Raw genomic sequence first — 15491 nt, 5'->3', positions numbered from 1 at the left:
CAAGCTCTCTACTCACCTGAGGAAGGAATTCTGCCAGTAATCAATAAATAATACAAGCTTCCACCTGCTTGGTCAGTCAAATCATTCAAATAAAAACCTCCCAATTCATCCAATTATTTAGCATTTACTCACATTCCAGTCCTCATGGAAATACTTTGACACACAATGAAGAATCACTTCTATATTATAGTACTTTGTTGATCAAATTAAAGTTTGGAGTCCTAAACTTAGGCCTAAGGTATCACGTGAACTGCAGATGGCCACCCCTGTTGCTCAGAGTCCTGGGAAACTGTGTAAGCAAGTGCAGGAATGAAGACCTTGCAGGCCAAAGCTCAGTTTGCTTTCTCAAATGCTAAGGTCAAACACCATTTTTCTAAATTAATTTAAATCAGAACCCACAAAGCGATCTTTCACAGCAAAGACAAGATCTCTTTTTTTCTTCAGGTTCTGTTAAATATTTTAAGCACTTGGCCATGGAAGTTACTGATGACTGTGCAACACAGCTGTATAACCAACTTTCCAGGATCTTCTTAATTTGCTTCTAGAAGATGCACTTTTGATCTTGGCAGCTCTGTTTTTTATAAAAAGATATTGTATCTCCTATTTTGACAGGAACAGACAGGAAACAAAGAGGGCATGGTCCTATAGTGGCACTTTATCAACTAGCACATACTAATTTTTAAATTTTTAAAAAATAAACATTACCACAACAAAACTGCCACCATTATTTGTCAGCATCTGAATTTTCCAAAGCAATATAGTAAGAATGCAAACATCATCATTATTGTTGAAGAAACTCTATTATGTAGATTCTGTAGCAAAATCCAGCCTCTTTCTCTCTCTTTCAAACTAACTTCACTTTCCACCCTTCCAAGCACTTATGGTCTCCTTATTTCAGATAACAATGTCTACTTATTACAGAGAAAAAGTGCAGATGGTTCTTCATTACCAGCCTCTGACGTGTACAGAGCCTTCCAGAATGCACCCATGAGGTTAAACTTAAGACTGTGGATGTAAAATTAAATATATATTTCCAGTCCAGTCTTCAATAAAGAATACATTTACTTGACATATATTTTATGGAAATTGTATGTGTCTGGGCATATGCATCAATATATATTTATATACAGTTCACATGAATAAAATTATTGTTTATGCATACAAAATTATATATATTTTCTTCAACAATTTCCATATTCAAGGATAAAACTAGTGCTGCCTTGCTGTTGGCTACATTCATCTCTGTGAATAAATTCTACAATATTGTTTGATGGTGGTTATTTGACATCAATTAGCAGGCCACAATGTCCTGCATACAAACATGAAAAAGATCTCAAGAAAGGGCTCTCCTGAGACCTCCAATTAGAATAAAGCCTCTTTTTTTTTTTTCCCCCGTTTAGTTTTTTAAGAAAAAGCCCTCCGTGGTGTTCTCAGTATCAAAGCCATAGGAAAAGAGACCTATATGGAGAAGGAGGACACACTTAACCTCACATTTAAATGACAGAACCAATAAAGAGAGGTAGTGATCCTCCTCTTCACTGCCTGTCAAATTATGGGATGATTTGCTAAGGCCAAAAATACAGCTAATGGTTCTGCTAGAATATCTGCTGCTCTGGTAAAGAAAGCAACACAGCTAACAGCTTCTACTTATGCAAGAAGTGACCTCTGTAGTCTTCTGAGCTGTCACCTACTCAAGCATATTGCACATAAACCAGGTAGCAAAGCGTGACCCAAGGCCGCTACACATGCCTAACACACATTTGTGGTAACGTTAATATTAGGTGTCAGTGAGGTGTCAACACTGGTCTTCAGGACATCACAGCAGCTGTATTATTTCACTTGAATGGATCTGAGAGAACAAGATCTCAACAGAAAAGCTCAGTCTATCAAAAGCAAAATGGTAACTCCTTCAAGGCAAGCAGCTAGAATTTATTCCCTATCCGCCTGCTTGAACAGGTCTGGGGTCTCAACCCAATCAGCACACTGCTGAACAGCGATCCAGCAAAATACACTACCTGTCCTAAAGATAATAGCACCCTGATGTCAACGTGACCATTTCTAGTCTCAAAATCCTGTGTTTTCAGAACGCTTTGGTGAATCGAAACAGATTATTCAACCCCTCAGAGGAACAGAACTGTATTCATATACATATGTGAAATTTTAGAAGGAAATATGCTTCCACATACAATATACACTTGCAAAATACATAACACTCACAAAAATAAAATGTTTAAGATGTCCGTTATTTGTTGTGTCCCAATTACATTCTACCTCTGTATTCTAGGACTTCTGACATAAGGAAATAACATTTAGTCTTAAGTATATACATACCAGTACGTGTGTTGGGGGAAAACAAGGGAAAGGGAGAGAGAAATGGCTATAAATTTTCTTTTTCCTTGGTTAACTCTATGTTCATACACATTCCCCATCTTCCCAACTGAGATCTCTTACTTAGAAGTAGTTGCTCCTCCAATCAGCAAAGGAATCTTTATTGCCAGTCTCTCCATTTCCTTGGCGACAAAAATCATTTCATCCAAAGAAGGGGTGATGAGACCAGATAGGCCAATTATATCTATTGCAAATTTACAAACAGACATACACAAAAGGCTTAGCAAATCCACTCTAGAAAGACACAAATTATTACAGAAAGCATTTCTTTCATACATCAGATAGCTTCGTATGTCAGATAGAAAATAGTAAGATAAAAAAAGCAGGGTAGTTGCTAGACTAGAAGCAAGGTTTGACCTAATTAGAAAGTGAAAGCTTTCCAAGAATGAGAGTGATTCCAAATCCCCAGTTTAGGATTTTCCTCAAGCAGTCTTCACAGCTGCTGAACACCTACTGCTCTAGTTTCAACAATAAATACACAGTGCTTCTGATTAGCAAACTTAAAACCTCAGAAGTTTGGCACTGAGGAGGGAAATAAGACAAAGTAATGTGCTCTTAGAAACAGCAGATGCTTTTGAACTTCACCACCTATGTTCCACACAATTCATCTTTTCCAAGATCCAATAGACTGTTTCAAAGCACCTGTAACTTGTTTCAGAAAGTTCGTTATTTATTAGAACAACTCATTCCTGATTTCACACTCACTGATCTGGCAGGCTGAATGCCAAGTTCTTTTACTGATTTAAGATCCAACACAAAGTTATTTAACCTTTCCCAGTCTCCATTTATCCATCTGTAAAACAAATACTAAAAAAATCTCTCTTGCAGTTGTCCTTTTGATACAGGCTTTCAGTTCCTCAGCCTAGGTTTCACAGAAGTGCCAAATACTAAATGATTTTACTATTGTCAATGCAAAAGTTCTGATTTATCTGCAGATAGCCTGACCAAATCATAGGCAGCATAGGAATGCAACGAGTAGCAATAAAAAAAAATGTGAGTGCGGTTTAAAATCAAACAATTCAGGAGTACTAATGAAATCTCTCTATACCTGCTTTGTTCTCAACAGCAGCTCTCAATATCTTATCACATGGAGTCATGACTCCTAAATCAATAACTCTGTGAAAAGAAGTGAGATGACACAAGATTCTTTAAAAAACAGGTCAAATTTCTGCTAAAGGGCAAATACATTGCTCTTACTGTAAATGACTGACCTAAAATTGAAGTTAAAATTGAGGTTCTTGATTGTTTGTTTCTCTTAAGACCTCTGTTGGGAATTTTAATTTAGGAAATAACTCTGGGTTTTGCAAAATTTTCAATATGTCAAAGTTCTAAATGATACAGTAGATAAGAAAATTCAGGTGTAAGAGGCTTTTTTTTTTTGTGGTTGTACTAAATCTGGCGGAGATGGTGTTAATATTCTTTATAGCAGCTGGTATGGTGCTGTGTTTTAGATTTGTGACCAAAACAATGCTGATAACACAGTAATGTTTTAACTATTGACGAACATTGTCCAGCATCACGGCCTTCTCTGCTGCTCACTCTAACTCCCCAGGGAATAGACTGGGGGGTGCACAAGAGGTTGGGAATAGACACAACCAGGTAGATGGCGTAAACTAACCAAAGAAATCATATGCCACGGAATCTGTCATGCTCAGCAAGAAAAAAGGGAGAGGAAAGGGTTTAGTGGGGGTTAGCCATGTTTTGCTCAGGAACAGTCTACCTGTGGGAAGTGGTGAGTGATTGCCTCCGCGTCATTTGTTTTGTTTTTTCTTTCTCTCTTCTTCCACTTCTCCTTCGCTTATTAGACATTTTTATCTCCACCCATCATTTTTCTTGCTTTTATTCTTCCTTTCCGCTTTCCCCATCCCACTGCGGTTGGCTGGGTGGAAGCGAGTGAATGGCTGTGTGGTGCCTAGCTGCCTACCAGGGTAAACCAACAGCAGTGCCACTTCTGAAGTTATTTGGACAATACAAAAAGGTTTTGTGGACATCACATCTTATGTCAGGAACATAAGATGACTCACATCAAGGTTCTTTTTTGTCTTATTAAAGTATACATTTTATGAAACGAGACACTCTGCACTTCCCTTGCTAGCATTTTATTCCTATAAACCCTAGCCATTGCCAAGGTTTTTACTTTTTTCAAGTAAGCCACCCCAGCCTGCTAGCTTCATTCAGCCTCACTCACACTCATGGTGATAGAAAACATGACGGCTTCAGCTCAGCAGGTCTAAATGAAGCTCAAGAAAGCCTGAAACCAATCAACAGCATTTCAAGAGATAATGAAACGGAATATACTGCTTATACACAGCACTGCTACTGGCTTCAAACCTTCATGTTTTAAAATAAAGAGATCATTTTGGCTCTTTTAGAGCAAATTGCAGCCCCAAGTCAAAAACAAAACTAAAGGAATGAACGGTAAGTAAGACAGAGTTCCAAAGCAGATTCAGCTTTGTGCAACATTTGGCAGACATTTGACAAAGGGCTCTGATGGAAACGTGAGCATTCACACCAACGCTGTTGCCAACCCTGCTGCATGTCCACAGGCCTTAAAAGAGCTGACTTTTCTTGAAGTTGTATCTTTTGAAGCTCAGAAACAGGATAAGAATCTCCACTCTTATTTAACAAAAACACACTCCAGCGAGTTTTTAAAACCTCAGAGTTAACAAACAGCTCGATAAACATATTAAAAGGTTCACTCAAATCTTACAAGACTTCCTTTTTCCCAACACAACCCACAACCCACATGTAGTCTTGCCTACAATTGTTGTATCTGACTATTTCAGACATTATACTTACGTGTTTAAGGCATTATACTTATTATATTTAACTAACATTAAACAAATACAAAAATTGATGCTCTCATCCACGTTTCAGTTGATGTTAAACTGTATTCACCTCATATGCCAATTTATTAGGAAAAAGGTATTAAAGGAGGAGGCTATACTCCCTCTTGCCTCCCCATTAGTAATAGCTGGTATGATCTGTGTTCCTAACCACAACTTGGGGAACAGAGGACAGTTCCCAAGAAATGCCCACCTTTGTAATCACCACAGCTGCAGCTAGCCTAATATGTTAATTAGCCAGCCTTATCCAGTTGCGTCCCAGCTACCTAACGTTAGCCTCTTTACCTGAAGTTGTTGCAGCCCAGAACGACTGCCACAATGTTCTTGCCAATATCATGTACGTCTCCTTTCACAGTTGCTAGTACTATTGTACCTTGATAAGGATCCTGAAAGTTGAACAAATAACACAAGAGTTAAATTACTCAGAAGCCTCAGTATGTTTGCACAGATCCTTCAACAGTGCAATCCTAATCCATGACCGAGACTCCTATTGTAGTACAAGCAATTGCAAAGTGTAATAGAGGTAATATAGTCAATATTAAAAACTATTTTAAAAGATCCAGGTAATAACGCTTGCACAAGAATTATTCTTGCAAATTGTGTGCATGTTATTCAAAAAAATCTGTGTTTTAAAAAAAAGAAAATAGATCAAAACAAATCAGATCTGGAAAGCATTTTGTCCAGTGCAATAACTGAATTCGTAAGGTACCTCTGCTCCAAATATGAACCTCACCAATAAAGAGTTTAAATAGATTAAATATTTAGAACAAAAGGGTATGAACACTCATAATTACACGCCTGTTTGTGCATCAAGAACAATCTTTCAATGCAACCCTGAGAGGAATTAACAAAAGCAGAAGAGACTAATTTTTGATGCAACAGGAATAGCAAGGGAGACATTTCAATGCAGTGATCAGGCTACTTCAGACTACCCAAGCTGAACAAAGAGGCTGGAAAAGGGATCTCCTTGAAGAAGGGAAGCTGTACTGTCACAAACTTGTCCTAGGCTAGCCAGCATTCAGCCCTGACAAAGGGGGCTTACCAGCAGGGCAACAGTGGAACTTCCTATAGCACTTCTCCACCAGGACACAGGCCTTTGTGATACATTTTTAGTTATATAATCAGTGCTGCCATTTGGAGCAGCTCTAGGTTTTCACAGTGCCATGTTTGAGTTGGTGCAGGATCAGATGCCAGTAACCGACTAATTAAATTGCACAGAATTTAAATAAAGTGGAAACCTGAGCATAGTCTACGTGAAACTGCAAAATATTTTCCCAGCCAGTATCTCACCTCCTTTGCAGATGGCAGAACTGGAGGCTTAGATCCTTCTATGAAACATGTTACATTACAGGACAGTATCGAGTAGCTCTCGACTTCATGAACCTACACTGCCTTGCGTAGTTGCAATTTTCTGAGGGGAAAAAAGCTTCATCTATTACCAAGAGCGATACTAGCATTTCCTATGGTCCTAACACATTTGTTGAATAAAATCCCTGATCCTTACCAATGCTGCTGTTTACTAAAATGTATTATCTCCCCTGTGCTCCTGTTTTACAGAAGATCGGGGAACAGAAAAAACAAAATGGAGGTCTGTAAGTCAGCCATCTCAGTACATCAATAAAAAAATTTGCAGCTGAAAATATGCTGCTGAAACATAAGAGAAAACTGGGGAAAGAGATTAATCAAGGACTGGGGGAAGAACAAACAGAGCTACCCACGTATATCATACCTAATAACTACTGATGATTTAACTAGTGATTGATATCCAAGAAAAAAAAAAAAATTGGATTTGCACATGAGAAGGAAAATGTGTTCTGGGCAGCAAACCACCTGGGTCAGAGCACACAGTATTTAAAATAAACCCTATTTAGGGCACACTGTGATTTCAATTGTCCCAAGCAAGCAGCTCCTCAAGTTCTGGGCACACATCCAAAGGGCTTCTTATTTTTTTAATCCTGATAAGAGATCCACAGACACAGCTATTTATCCTCAAATGCTTTGTATTTCCTGGCAGTCTGTGACTAAAACTGTCCTGGAGGTTACAGTAACATCAGATGGATCAGCTACCAGAGTCTGCCAATCACTCTCCTTCAAGTCAGTATCTAACTTTGGAGATAAATACAGCTGTTTTTTCCTCTCTCACCAATTCTCTATACATTGACCACATTTTTTTTATTTTTTTTTTTTGAGAGTAAGGCAGCCCAGCAGAAGGTGGAGGAATCTCTTCAGAGTACTTGCTAGATTTTTAAGAACCTCTGCAATTCCACTTCATGTCTTTTTAGCCAGAGAATTAAGTGCCAGAGGGTTCACAGTAGATCCTAATCCAGTGCCCATGGAAGCAATGTGGTAATGATTTTTACTGACTCCAAATAGCATCAGAACAAACCAGAAGGTGCCAAATACCGGCATTGTCATCTGAATTAAAATAAAAAAGAACAGCATGAGCAGGAGAAAGATGACACATAGAAAGGTGACTCATGGCAGCCAGAAAACAGATCCGCTTAGGATACTGGAGAGAAGACACCTTCACATCCAGAAAGAGCATGGGAAAAAAGACTAGACATTCTCCTTCTTCCATTAAGATTAGTTAGGTTTGATTGTCAGGTCATTTTTCTTTCTCAAATATTTGCTGTATTCATTACATTTAAACTGGACAATCACACAACAGATGGCAAATGGAAAGATAGAGTGTAAGAAGATTTCAAGGGAAGAACTAGGAACCATTCAAAAATCCACGCAATAGAAACCAAAGGCAATATACAAATATCACAATTCAGAGAAATTCTGCTATTCTTCCTTTTTTGTGTGTGTGTGTGTGTGTTAAATACCAGATTCTGATAATAACTATCGTCTCTGAGAACTCATGAAGACACGGTAAGGTCCCACAGGACTAAAGAAAAGCAAAAGCTTATCAAACCTAAATTTGATACTCCGACAACCAAACTGTAAGCACCTATCACATTATAAATATAGTAGGAAACAACAGACATGACTATTTAAAAAGAGGATTTTGTCCAATTTATCTGAACTCTCTTTTCTACTGAATAGAATCTTGTCAGTATGGAGGAACAAGGGACATCCTATATCTTCATTTTCCAATGCTCCTGTCACATACTCCATTAACCAAATTTGGAAAAAATTACTTCAAGTATATGCACAGGTAGTTGATAAAACTATTCTCAAGCATCACCAATATGTGATGTTTCCTGTGAAACAGGAAATACCATAAAGGAAAGGCCCACAAAGATCTGAAAGTCACTGGATATTTTCAATTATATATATTTTACATATTATGTAAAAAGTAGTCTTCAGAAACTGGTGGAAAAACACACATATGAAAAGACAACTACATTCAGATGCTGTTTTCATAAACACTGTCCCCTGCAACTTGGTCATGGCTACACATGCAATGAGCATACTCTTCTATCATAACAACAGGTCTTGAAGTCACAATCTGTGAAGAAGAAGGACGGAAGAAATTGGTTTGTTTAGCTGGAAGAATGGCCAGGGGTAGGGAGTAGGGAAGAGATGAATGAAGAAAAACATGGTAACGGGCTTTGAACATGTAAAAGGGGGTTCCGTAGTTCACTGAGGGCAGAAGTAGTAGAAGAAAATGACAAAATTTGCCATAAAGTTAGAAGTGCCATAAACAAATAACACTACAATTAAATATATAAAGGGCCTACAAAGGCTTATGGCATTCTTCAGGAAAATTGTGACAACAGCTTAGGCACGCACCAAGCAGAGTTCCAGAAAGTCTGTGCTTTATGAATTTCAGACCTACTCCAAATTACACTGAGATTTTCAGTTTCCGTATGACTGCATCAACCCTCCAGCATGAAAGCTCAATAAATGTCATTAGCAAAAAATAATTTCAATTTTTCTCATGGCATGCTATGAAAGATTTACAGCACAAAGGACTGTGTCTTGCCTCTTCCTCTGTGCTGCCTCGTTCGGCCCTCCTTTCCTCTCTTTCTTTTTCCATATAGGGAATAAGGTGGCCAACTGCTTTCTTCATAACTCGAGCAGACTTTATCACCTGCATAGATAAACAGAGGGTGGGGGGGAATAAACAATAAAGATCAGGCATAGGAATAGTCTCATATTTGTCATAGCTTTCTTTTATACCTATTCAAACAATTAAAAACCCTTCATTTGTAAACCCAGAGTCCAGCCTTGCAGAGTGTTCTGTGGTAGCAGGCTGCTGGCCCTACTGGCACAAGGGCCTACACATGACACTTGCTTTCACAGTGCAACCTCTCGGACCACTCACAACAGAATTGGAAGCTACAGACAGGCACAGACTTGGATGGTGCTAAAACCAGCGATTTTTATTTGGAACTTTTTTCTCTCTTGCTCTTTTTCATGGGCCCAGACCTAAAAATGCAATTCAAATAAAGCAAAAACACTCAGGAAGAAAGGAAACAAACTTGTAAACTACATCAAAAAAGTCAAGTTCCAAAGTAAAGAAAAAATAGGGCTGCTTCTTAGCAGCACCTGAATCTTCCCAATTCATATGCTATTATATCTGAAAAAGCAGCCAGCACAGAATGCCTTGGCTACATTTTACAATGCTATTTGTTGCAAAATATGAAAATATACGAAATAATTTTCTCTTTACCTGAGGCAGAAACATCTTTCCAGCACCAAAAAGATCACCGACAATTTTCATGCCATTCATCAAAGGCCCTTCAATTACATTTAGAGGTCTGGGATATTTTTCCTGATTTAATCTTGCTTCTTCTGTATCTGCAGTGACATACTTCTCAATGCCCTGGGAAAAAAATTGAGAAGCTTTTATCTTGCTAGAAATACAGCTTTTATTTAGTTGCCTTCTCCCCCCAAAAAATCACAATGAATGTACAAACAGATACTTTAGATACTGCTAGTCTTTAAGAATACCTCAAATGTGTATTTAAAATAGGTTTTCTTAGGAGACAAAACACTGTAGTTCTTAGGCATATGAAGTTATTCAAAGCAAGAGTCCCCAGTATTAACAGGCTGGTTTGTTTTTCTTAACCATGTCATAAGAAAAAATGAACATTCAAAGATTGCTTCCCCAGCACAAGTGCCACTCAGTGCAATACTGTTAAAGGACAAAAAAAAAATCCCTAGAAAGTAAAAGCAGTATGCTACAATGTAAAAGAAACACGTTTCTACCAACACTAGTGGAATAAAATATTAACGGTCAAAGACTTCAATTTGTAAAGTTTAAAGAAAATCACCACCATTTTCTCTGTTATTAAAGTTAATACAATATATTAATGAAATATATTATTCATTATTAATTAATAGCTTTCAAAAGAATGGCAGTTGAAGAATTTTTAAAGCCAAAAGTGTCCATTAAAGTCTGAGCTGAGATCATGTCTCTGAGAGCTGATGAGTAGGACAATTTTCTGCACAGACTCACCTTTATCAGAGCATATTCCAGCCTTTCCTCCACAGAGCTGTTCCGCCACTCATCGGTCTGTACAACTTTTCTTCCTCCTTGGGCATGATTCTGAAAAGGAAAGACATTCATAGGAGATTGCAAGCATAAAATGTACAACTATGGACTTTATTTTTAGACAAGTGAAGATGACTTCAAGTACCGACCCAAAAAGTTTTTTTATAAACATGCAAATGATCTTGCAAATACCTGTGATGTATTCCAGGTACTTAGGGGGTCTACATCCCAAATATTATATACCTCAATGAATGTAAGATGTAAGAAAAATAAACCCCCCAAAAAAAGAAAAAAAACGACAGTAAAGGAAAAAAAAAAAAAAAAAAAAGAGGGAACAGTTTAATAATTTTCACGCTTTTAAAAATAATGAAATGACTAATCCTACAAGTTTTACTTCTGGGAACACAATTTAAATTGATTCCTGGCCCACACGCTACACTTCGTTTTAAAATTCTAATTAATTTGGCACTAATTCAGTTTCTGCTGGAACAGGTTATGTTATTCCATATCACAGATGTGTTTTCAATCAGGCGGCCTACAGCACTACTGTTTCTCATGTACATAGACTGTCCCAAACCCTGCATATTCTCTTTGCCTCACACTCCCCTTTGCTATGAATGCAAAGGCCAAAAGGGCTTCACAACGCAAGAAAGCTCATAAACAGCCATCCCAGGAAGGCTCACGGAAGAGTACACTATCCATTACATCAACCACCACACTTCAGGCAGGTAATTTCTTTTCCTCTCTCAGTTATTCAACGTAATCTGACATCTTTAGGTCCTTCTGAACCTCCTATACTTTTGAGTGCTCATCAGCAAGTTTTTAAAGATTGAGCCACAGGAAAAGTCATGGAAACAAGATCTCACTCATGGGAACAGAAACTGGAACAAGTTTTTATTCATGTTTATAGGAATGCTAGCTAACTTCACAGCTTCTCATTGCCAAACCTTATTCCCCTCATAGGTCTAGTTTGTAAAAAAAGAATGAAAGGAGGAGGGAAATGTTGCCCAGAGAGGTTGCAGATTCTCCATCCTTAGTTATATTAAAAACCCAATTGAACGTGTCCCTGAACAACCTGCTCTTGCAGACGTTCCTCTGAGCAGGGAGGTTGTACAAGATGACCTCCAGAGGTCCCTTCCCATCTCAGCCCTTCTGTGATTCAGTGAAAAGGGACCAACTGCTCCTCAACCTCTGACCAGACACTTTAGCAAGGGAACCATTCCAAACCAAAAATAACCCATGAAGCTGTAGGGTGGGAATGCAGGGACCACAGTGGCAAGCACTACATGCAGGTCTTTAAAAACAGGATGATTATACCGCATGCCAAGGATGAAAAAAACTGCCTTTGGAAGTACAACTTCCACTGCCATAAATGGGACAAAGTTTCAGTTTGAGAACGTCTGCAGCTGTACACTTCATGGAAAATGTTTTTTAATCTCAAACTTCAAATGAAGACTGATTTTTGATAACCCTTTCAGTGTAGAAGTTTTTCCTAAGGTCTAACATTCAAGCAACTGGCAAGGTATATTACTATTACCTAAAGGAACTAGGAGGAAACTTCACTGGTGCTCTATTAGAGGTGCAATACTTGAAATGGGACTGCACATTCTATGTTCTTTGTGCAGAATAAACTGCAGTAATTGGAAATAAAAAGAATACATGCACTTACTGACTAATGAATACACATTTGTGTTTAAAAAAAAACACTTTAGACCAAAGAACTAAGAGCCATTCAATTCCACTATATCAGAGGAAGATCTGAATTAATATTTTGAAATATGCCTCAAACTCCAAAACCTTATGTAATAGTCCTTCTCACTGGCTGTAAGTGACTATCTATTTGGACGCTCAGATTTGTCCAGAGCCAAGATGAAACCCAAATCAGGATGCTTACCTCCAGTGAAAACCTGAAAGTTGTAATATTTTATGTTAAATTTTAATAGAGCTTTTAAAGATGTTTTGAATCAAGACCATCTCTCTTCTTTGCAACGGGGGGGCTGTTTTACTCCCACAATAAAACTACCACCATGACTAAGAGCAGAGATTCCAACAATGGCTTCCCAAACTTCTGAACCTAGGAGGAGTCATCATCCACTTCCATTTCTACTTTTCATGCTCTATTTAAATCCACATTCTGCCTTCTGCAGAAACACTGCTTAAGCAATCCCTTTCTAATTCCTTTTTTTTTTTTTTTCCTTTCTCTTTATGCAACCCTGAATACCCTAATGGTAAAACTTCGACAGACAAGATCACTCCCAGGTGAACTGCTTAGACATGAAGAGCACCATTTAAAATAAACTAAGCGCAAGGGACAGGGAGAGTCTTCCGATACTCATTTTCAACATGTTGCCATTGTTCCTAAAAAGCACGCACCACCATAGGGCAAGCTACAAACCAAATGAAGCTGTGCACAGAAATAACACCTCCAGGAGCTACAAACCAGACATGCAAACCTTCTTAAATCTAAGAGCCACCTAATCCAGAGAGATTTTTGCTGTATGTTCTGTTCAGAACAGGATTTCACCAGCTGTCTTATGGCTGATAATCTGGAAACCTTCAGGTGTGTAATCTTTGTCTTCTATCTCCACCTTACAGCATCTCAAAAACACTAAATAGTTGATCCTCACTCTTGACATCAGTTACATGAACTGGAAACCTATGGCACAGCCAAGAACTGCAAGCAACTACTTCACTTTTTACATACACTCAAGCAAACCATTACCACCAGAGAGACATGTTTACTCTTTGTCTCCCACAGTGCACTTGTCAATTACACTCCAGCACCAAGATTTGCTTCGGTTCTGGGTTGAACTTTTCTGGGTTTTGTTTATTTGTGAGGGTTTTTTTGTTGGGGGGGGTGGGGGGGATGGGCAGTTTAGTTGGTATTTTTTGCTTCTTATTGGTTTTGGGTTTGCTTTTTTTTTTGTTTTAACTGCCAATGCAGCTTGGTCTCCTGAAGTATATGAAGGACTCTGGTGCAGGACCTTTCAAGGCACCTATGAAACTGGAGAGGCTCAATCTATTACAGACTTCACATTTTATTCTATATCAATAACTGAACCACTTGTAGTAACATTTGTAACTTCTAACACCCGCTGTTAGATTGACACGGGCAGTTTGTAGGCTGTTCTACCTATCAGCAGCAGGGAGGTGTTAAAGCCTGGGTGCTAAGCTAACTACTATTAAAAGCTTAAAATTGGAAGTTACCTGAGCATAATGCAAAAGTTTCTCTGTTGCATCAGGATCTTTGTTCCAGATTAGATTCTCACACAACTGTAGCAATTCCTTGTGGATATCATCATATACTGGTAGATTCCCAGCATTCACAATTCCCATGTCCATACCACACTAAAAGAAATCATACAAAATCCCCAACCAGGGCTGTCAGACATAGAACTGCACAACTGCCAAGTGCAAACATACGGAAGCCAAAAGCACATCATAGCACATCATACCTTAATTGCGTGGTAAAGGAACACCCCATGCATTGCTTCTCGAATGGCATCCATTCCTCGAAAGGAGAAAGAAAGATTGGAAAGACCTCCACTTATCCTGGCTCCCGGTAGTGTTTCCTATAGAAATTGAACATAGATTTTTAGAAATGTGCTTTCCAAAAAGGAAACCTAAGCAAAGCATAAAGCAGGTGGCCCCTGAGCTGCGATGCATTGGCTATGCACCCTTTTTCTCTTCCCTGTTCCAGGTATGTCTAGTTACTCAAATTCATAAAAAGCAATTCAAATCTCTGCAGAAAAAGATACGAGTAAAAGGAAAGATCCAGCCTAGTTATGTGTAAGCAACTACCATGGTTTCTACAGTCATAGGTGGTATTCTAAACGTATCAGTCCTCCCACAGCAGCATTCCAGGTTTTCTCCATGCAGACCTATTCACGGCTCTTCCATCCCCCGTTCCTCTGGAAACAGGAGCAGCCAACCTGCCTGCTTGCATGTCTCAGGAGCAGGCTGTAGCTGAGCAGCTGACCTCAAGGGTACAGCCTCCCTTCCAGTGGTCACAACATAGCCTGTGGGGTGTTCAAGCCCCAGACTGCTACTGACAGAGCATCTCCAAACCAGTCAAGTTGCCTTGTGAAACACAACAGTGCAGCTTCCTTAGATGTATTCAGGTGATGCTCTTCACTGCTGTATTTCCTTCCACATATTTTGCCTAAAGAAAAAGTTATGTTACTGCATAAATCGCTTCCACAGTAATGGAAATTTTATTAAAAAATTTAAAAAGGCAGCTTTCATGGATCCTCAAAGAGGTCCTTTTAGTTACAACACGAATGTGATTCTTACCTCATTTAACTAATCTAATATATTTACAGAGGAGAGAATTGATTGAAATACATTTATAGTATACTAACTGAAGTTCTACTGGAAATACAGCAGTATCAGGGAATGGCTGCACTTCAGAAGAATAGTCCCCCGTGCTAATTTAAAATGCGCATCATTTTGCAGCAGTATTTTGTAGTTTTTTGGTGGTGTTTTGTGGTGGTTTAGGTTTTTAAGTAAGCTCAGCAAAATACTTCAAGTTAAAATAAGCTTACAACGCACTTTTATGGTTTTAGTAGCATTGATAAAGTTCACGGCATACAGGTTATGTTCCTCCATTCCAGTTCCTATGGTCAAAATATTAGGATCGAATATTATATCATTTGGATTGAAGTGCACTTTTTCCACAAGGAGGTGATAAGCTCTGGAACAGACTGCAATCTTGGTTTCCGTTTCTGTTGCCTAATGGAGAAAAAGAATTCTGACATGAAACTTACAGGTAACACAAAAAAATAAACTCCCCAGCAATCATTTATGGTTCC

The 15491-nt window shown here is 38.5% G+C and overlaps 1 protein-coding gene across 1 annotated transcript in view; it reads right to left on the bottom strand.

Moving 5' to 3' along the window:
• MTR (5-methyltetrahydrofolate-homocysteine methyltransferase) overlaps positions 1-15491 on the bottom strand; it is a 66022-nt gene that overhangs the window by 10210 nt on the left and 40321 nt on the right. The window contains exons 20-28 of the mRNA XM_009893651.1: positions 15232-15411; positions 14136-14252; positions 13888-14028; positions 10645-10734; positions 9856-10008; positions 9166-9273; positions 5520-5620; positions 3437-3504; positions 2452-2572 (exon numbers count right to left, since the gene is read on the bottom strand). Of these exons, the coding sequence (XP_009891953.1) occupies positions 2452-2572; positions 3437-3504; positions 5520-5620; positions 9166-9273; positions 9856-10008; positions 10645-10734; positions 13888-14028; positions 14136-14252; positions 15232-15411 (1079 nt within the window). The remainder of the gene's footprint in view (positions 1-2451; positions 2573-3436; positions 3505-5519; positions 5621-9165; positions 9274-9855; positions 10009-10644; positions 10735-13887; positions 14029-14135; positions 14253-15231; positions 15412-15491) is intronic.

This window comes from Charadrius vociferus, unplaced genomic scaffold (assembly GCF_000708025.1).
Source record: "Charadrius vociferus isolate BGI_N301 unplaced genomic scaffold, ASM70802v2 scaffold309, whole genome shotgun sequence".
Taxonomy (NCBI): domain Eukaryota; kingdom Metazoa; phylum Chordata; class Aves; order Charadriiformes; family Charadriidae; genus Charadrius; species Charadrius vociferus.
This window is presented reverse-complemented; position numbering and strand designations above follow the sequence as displayed.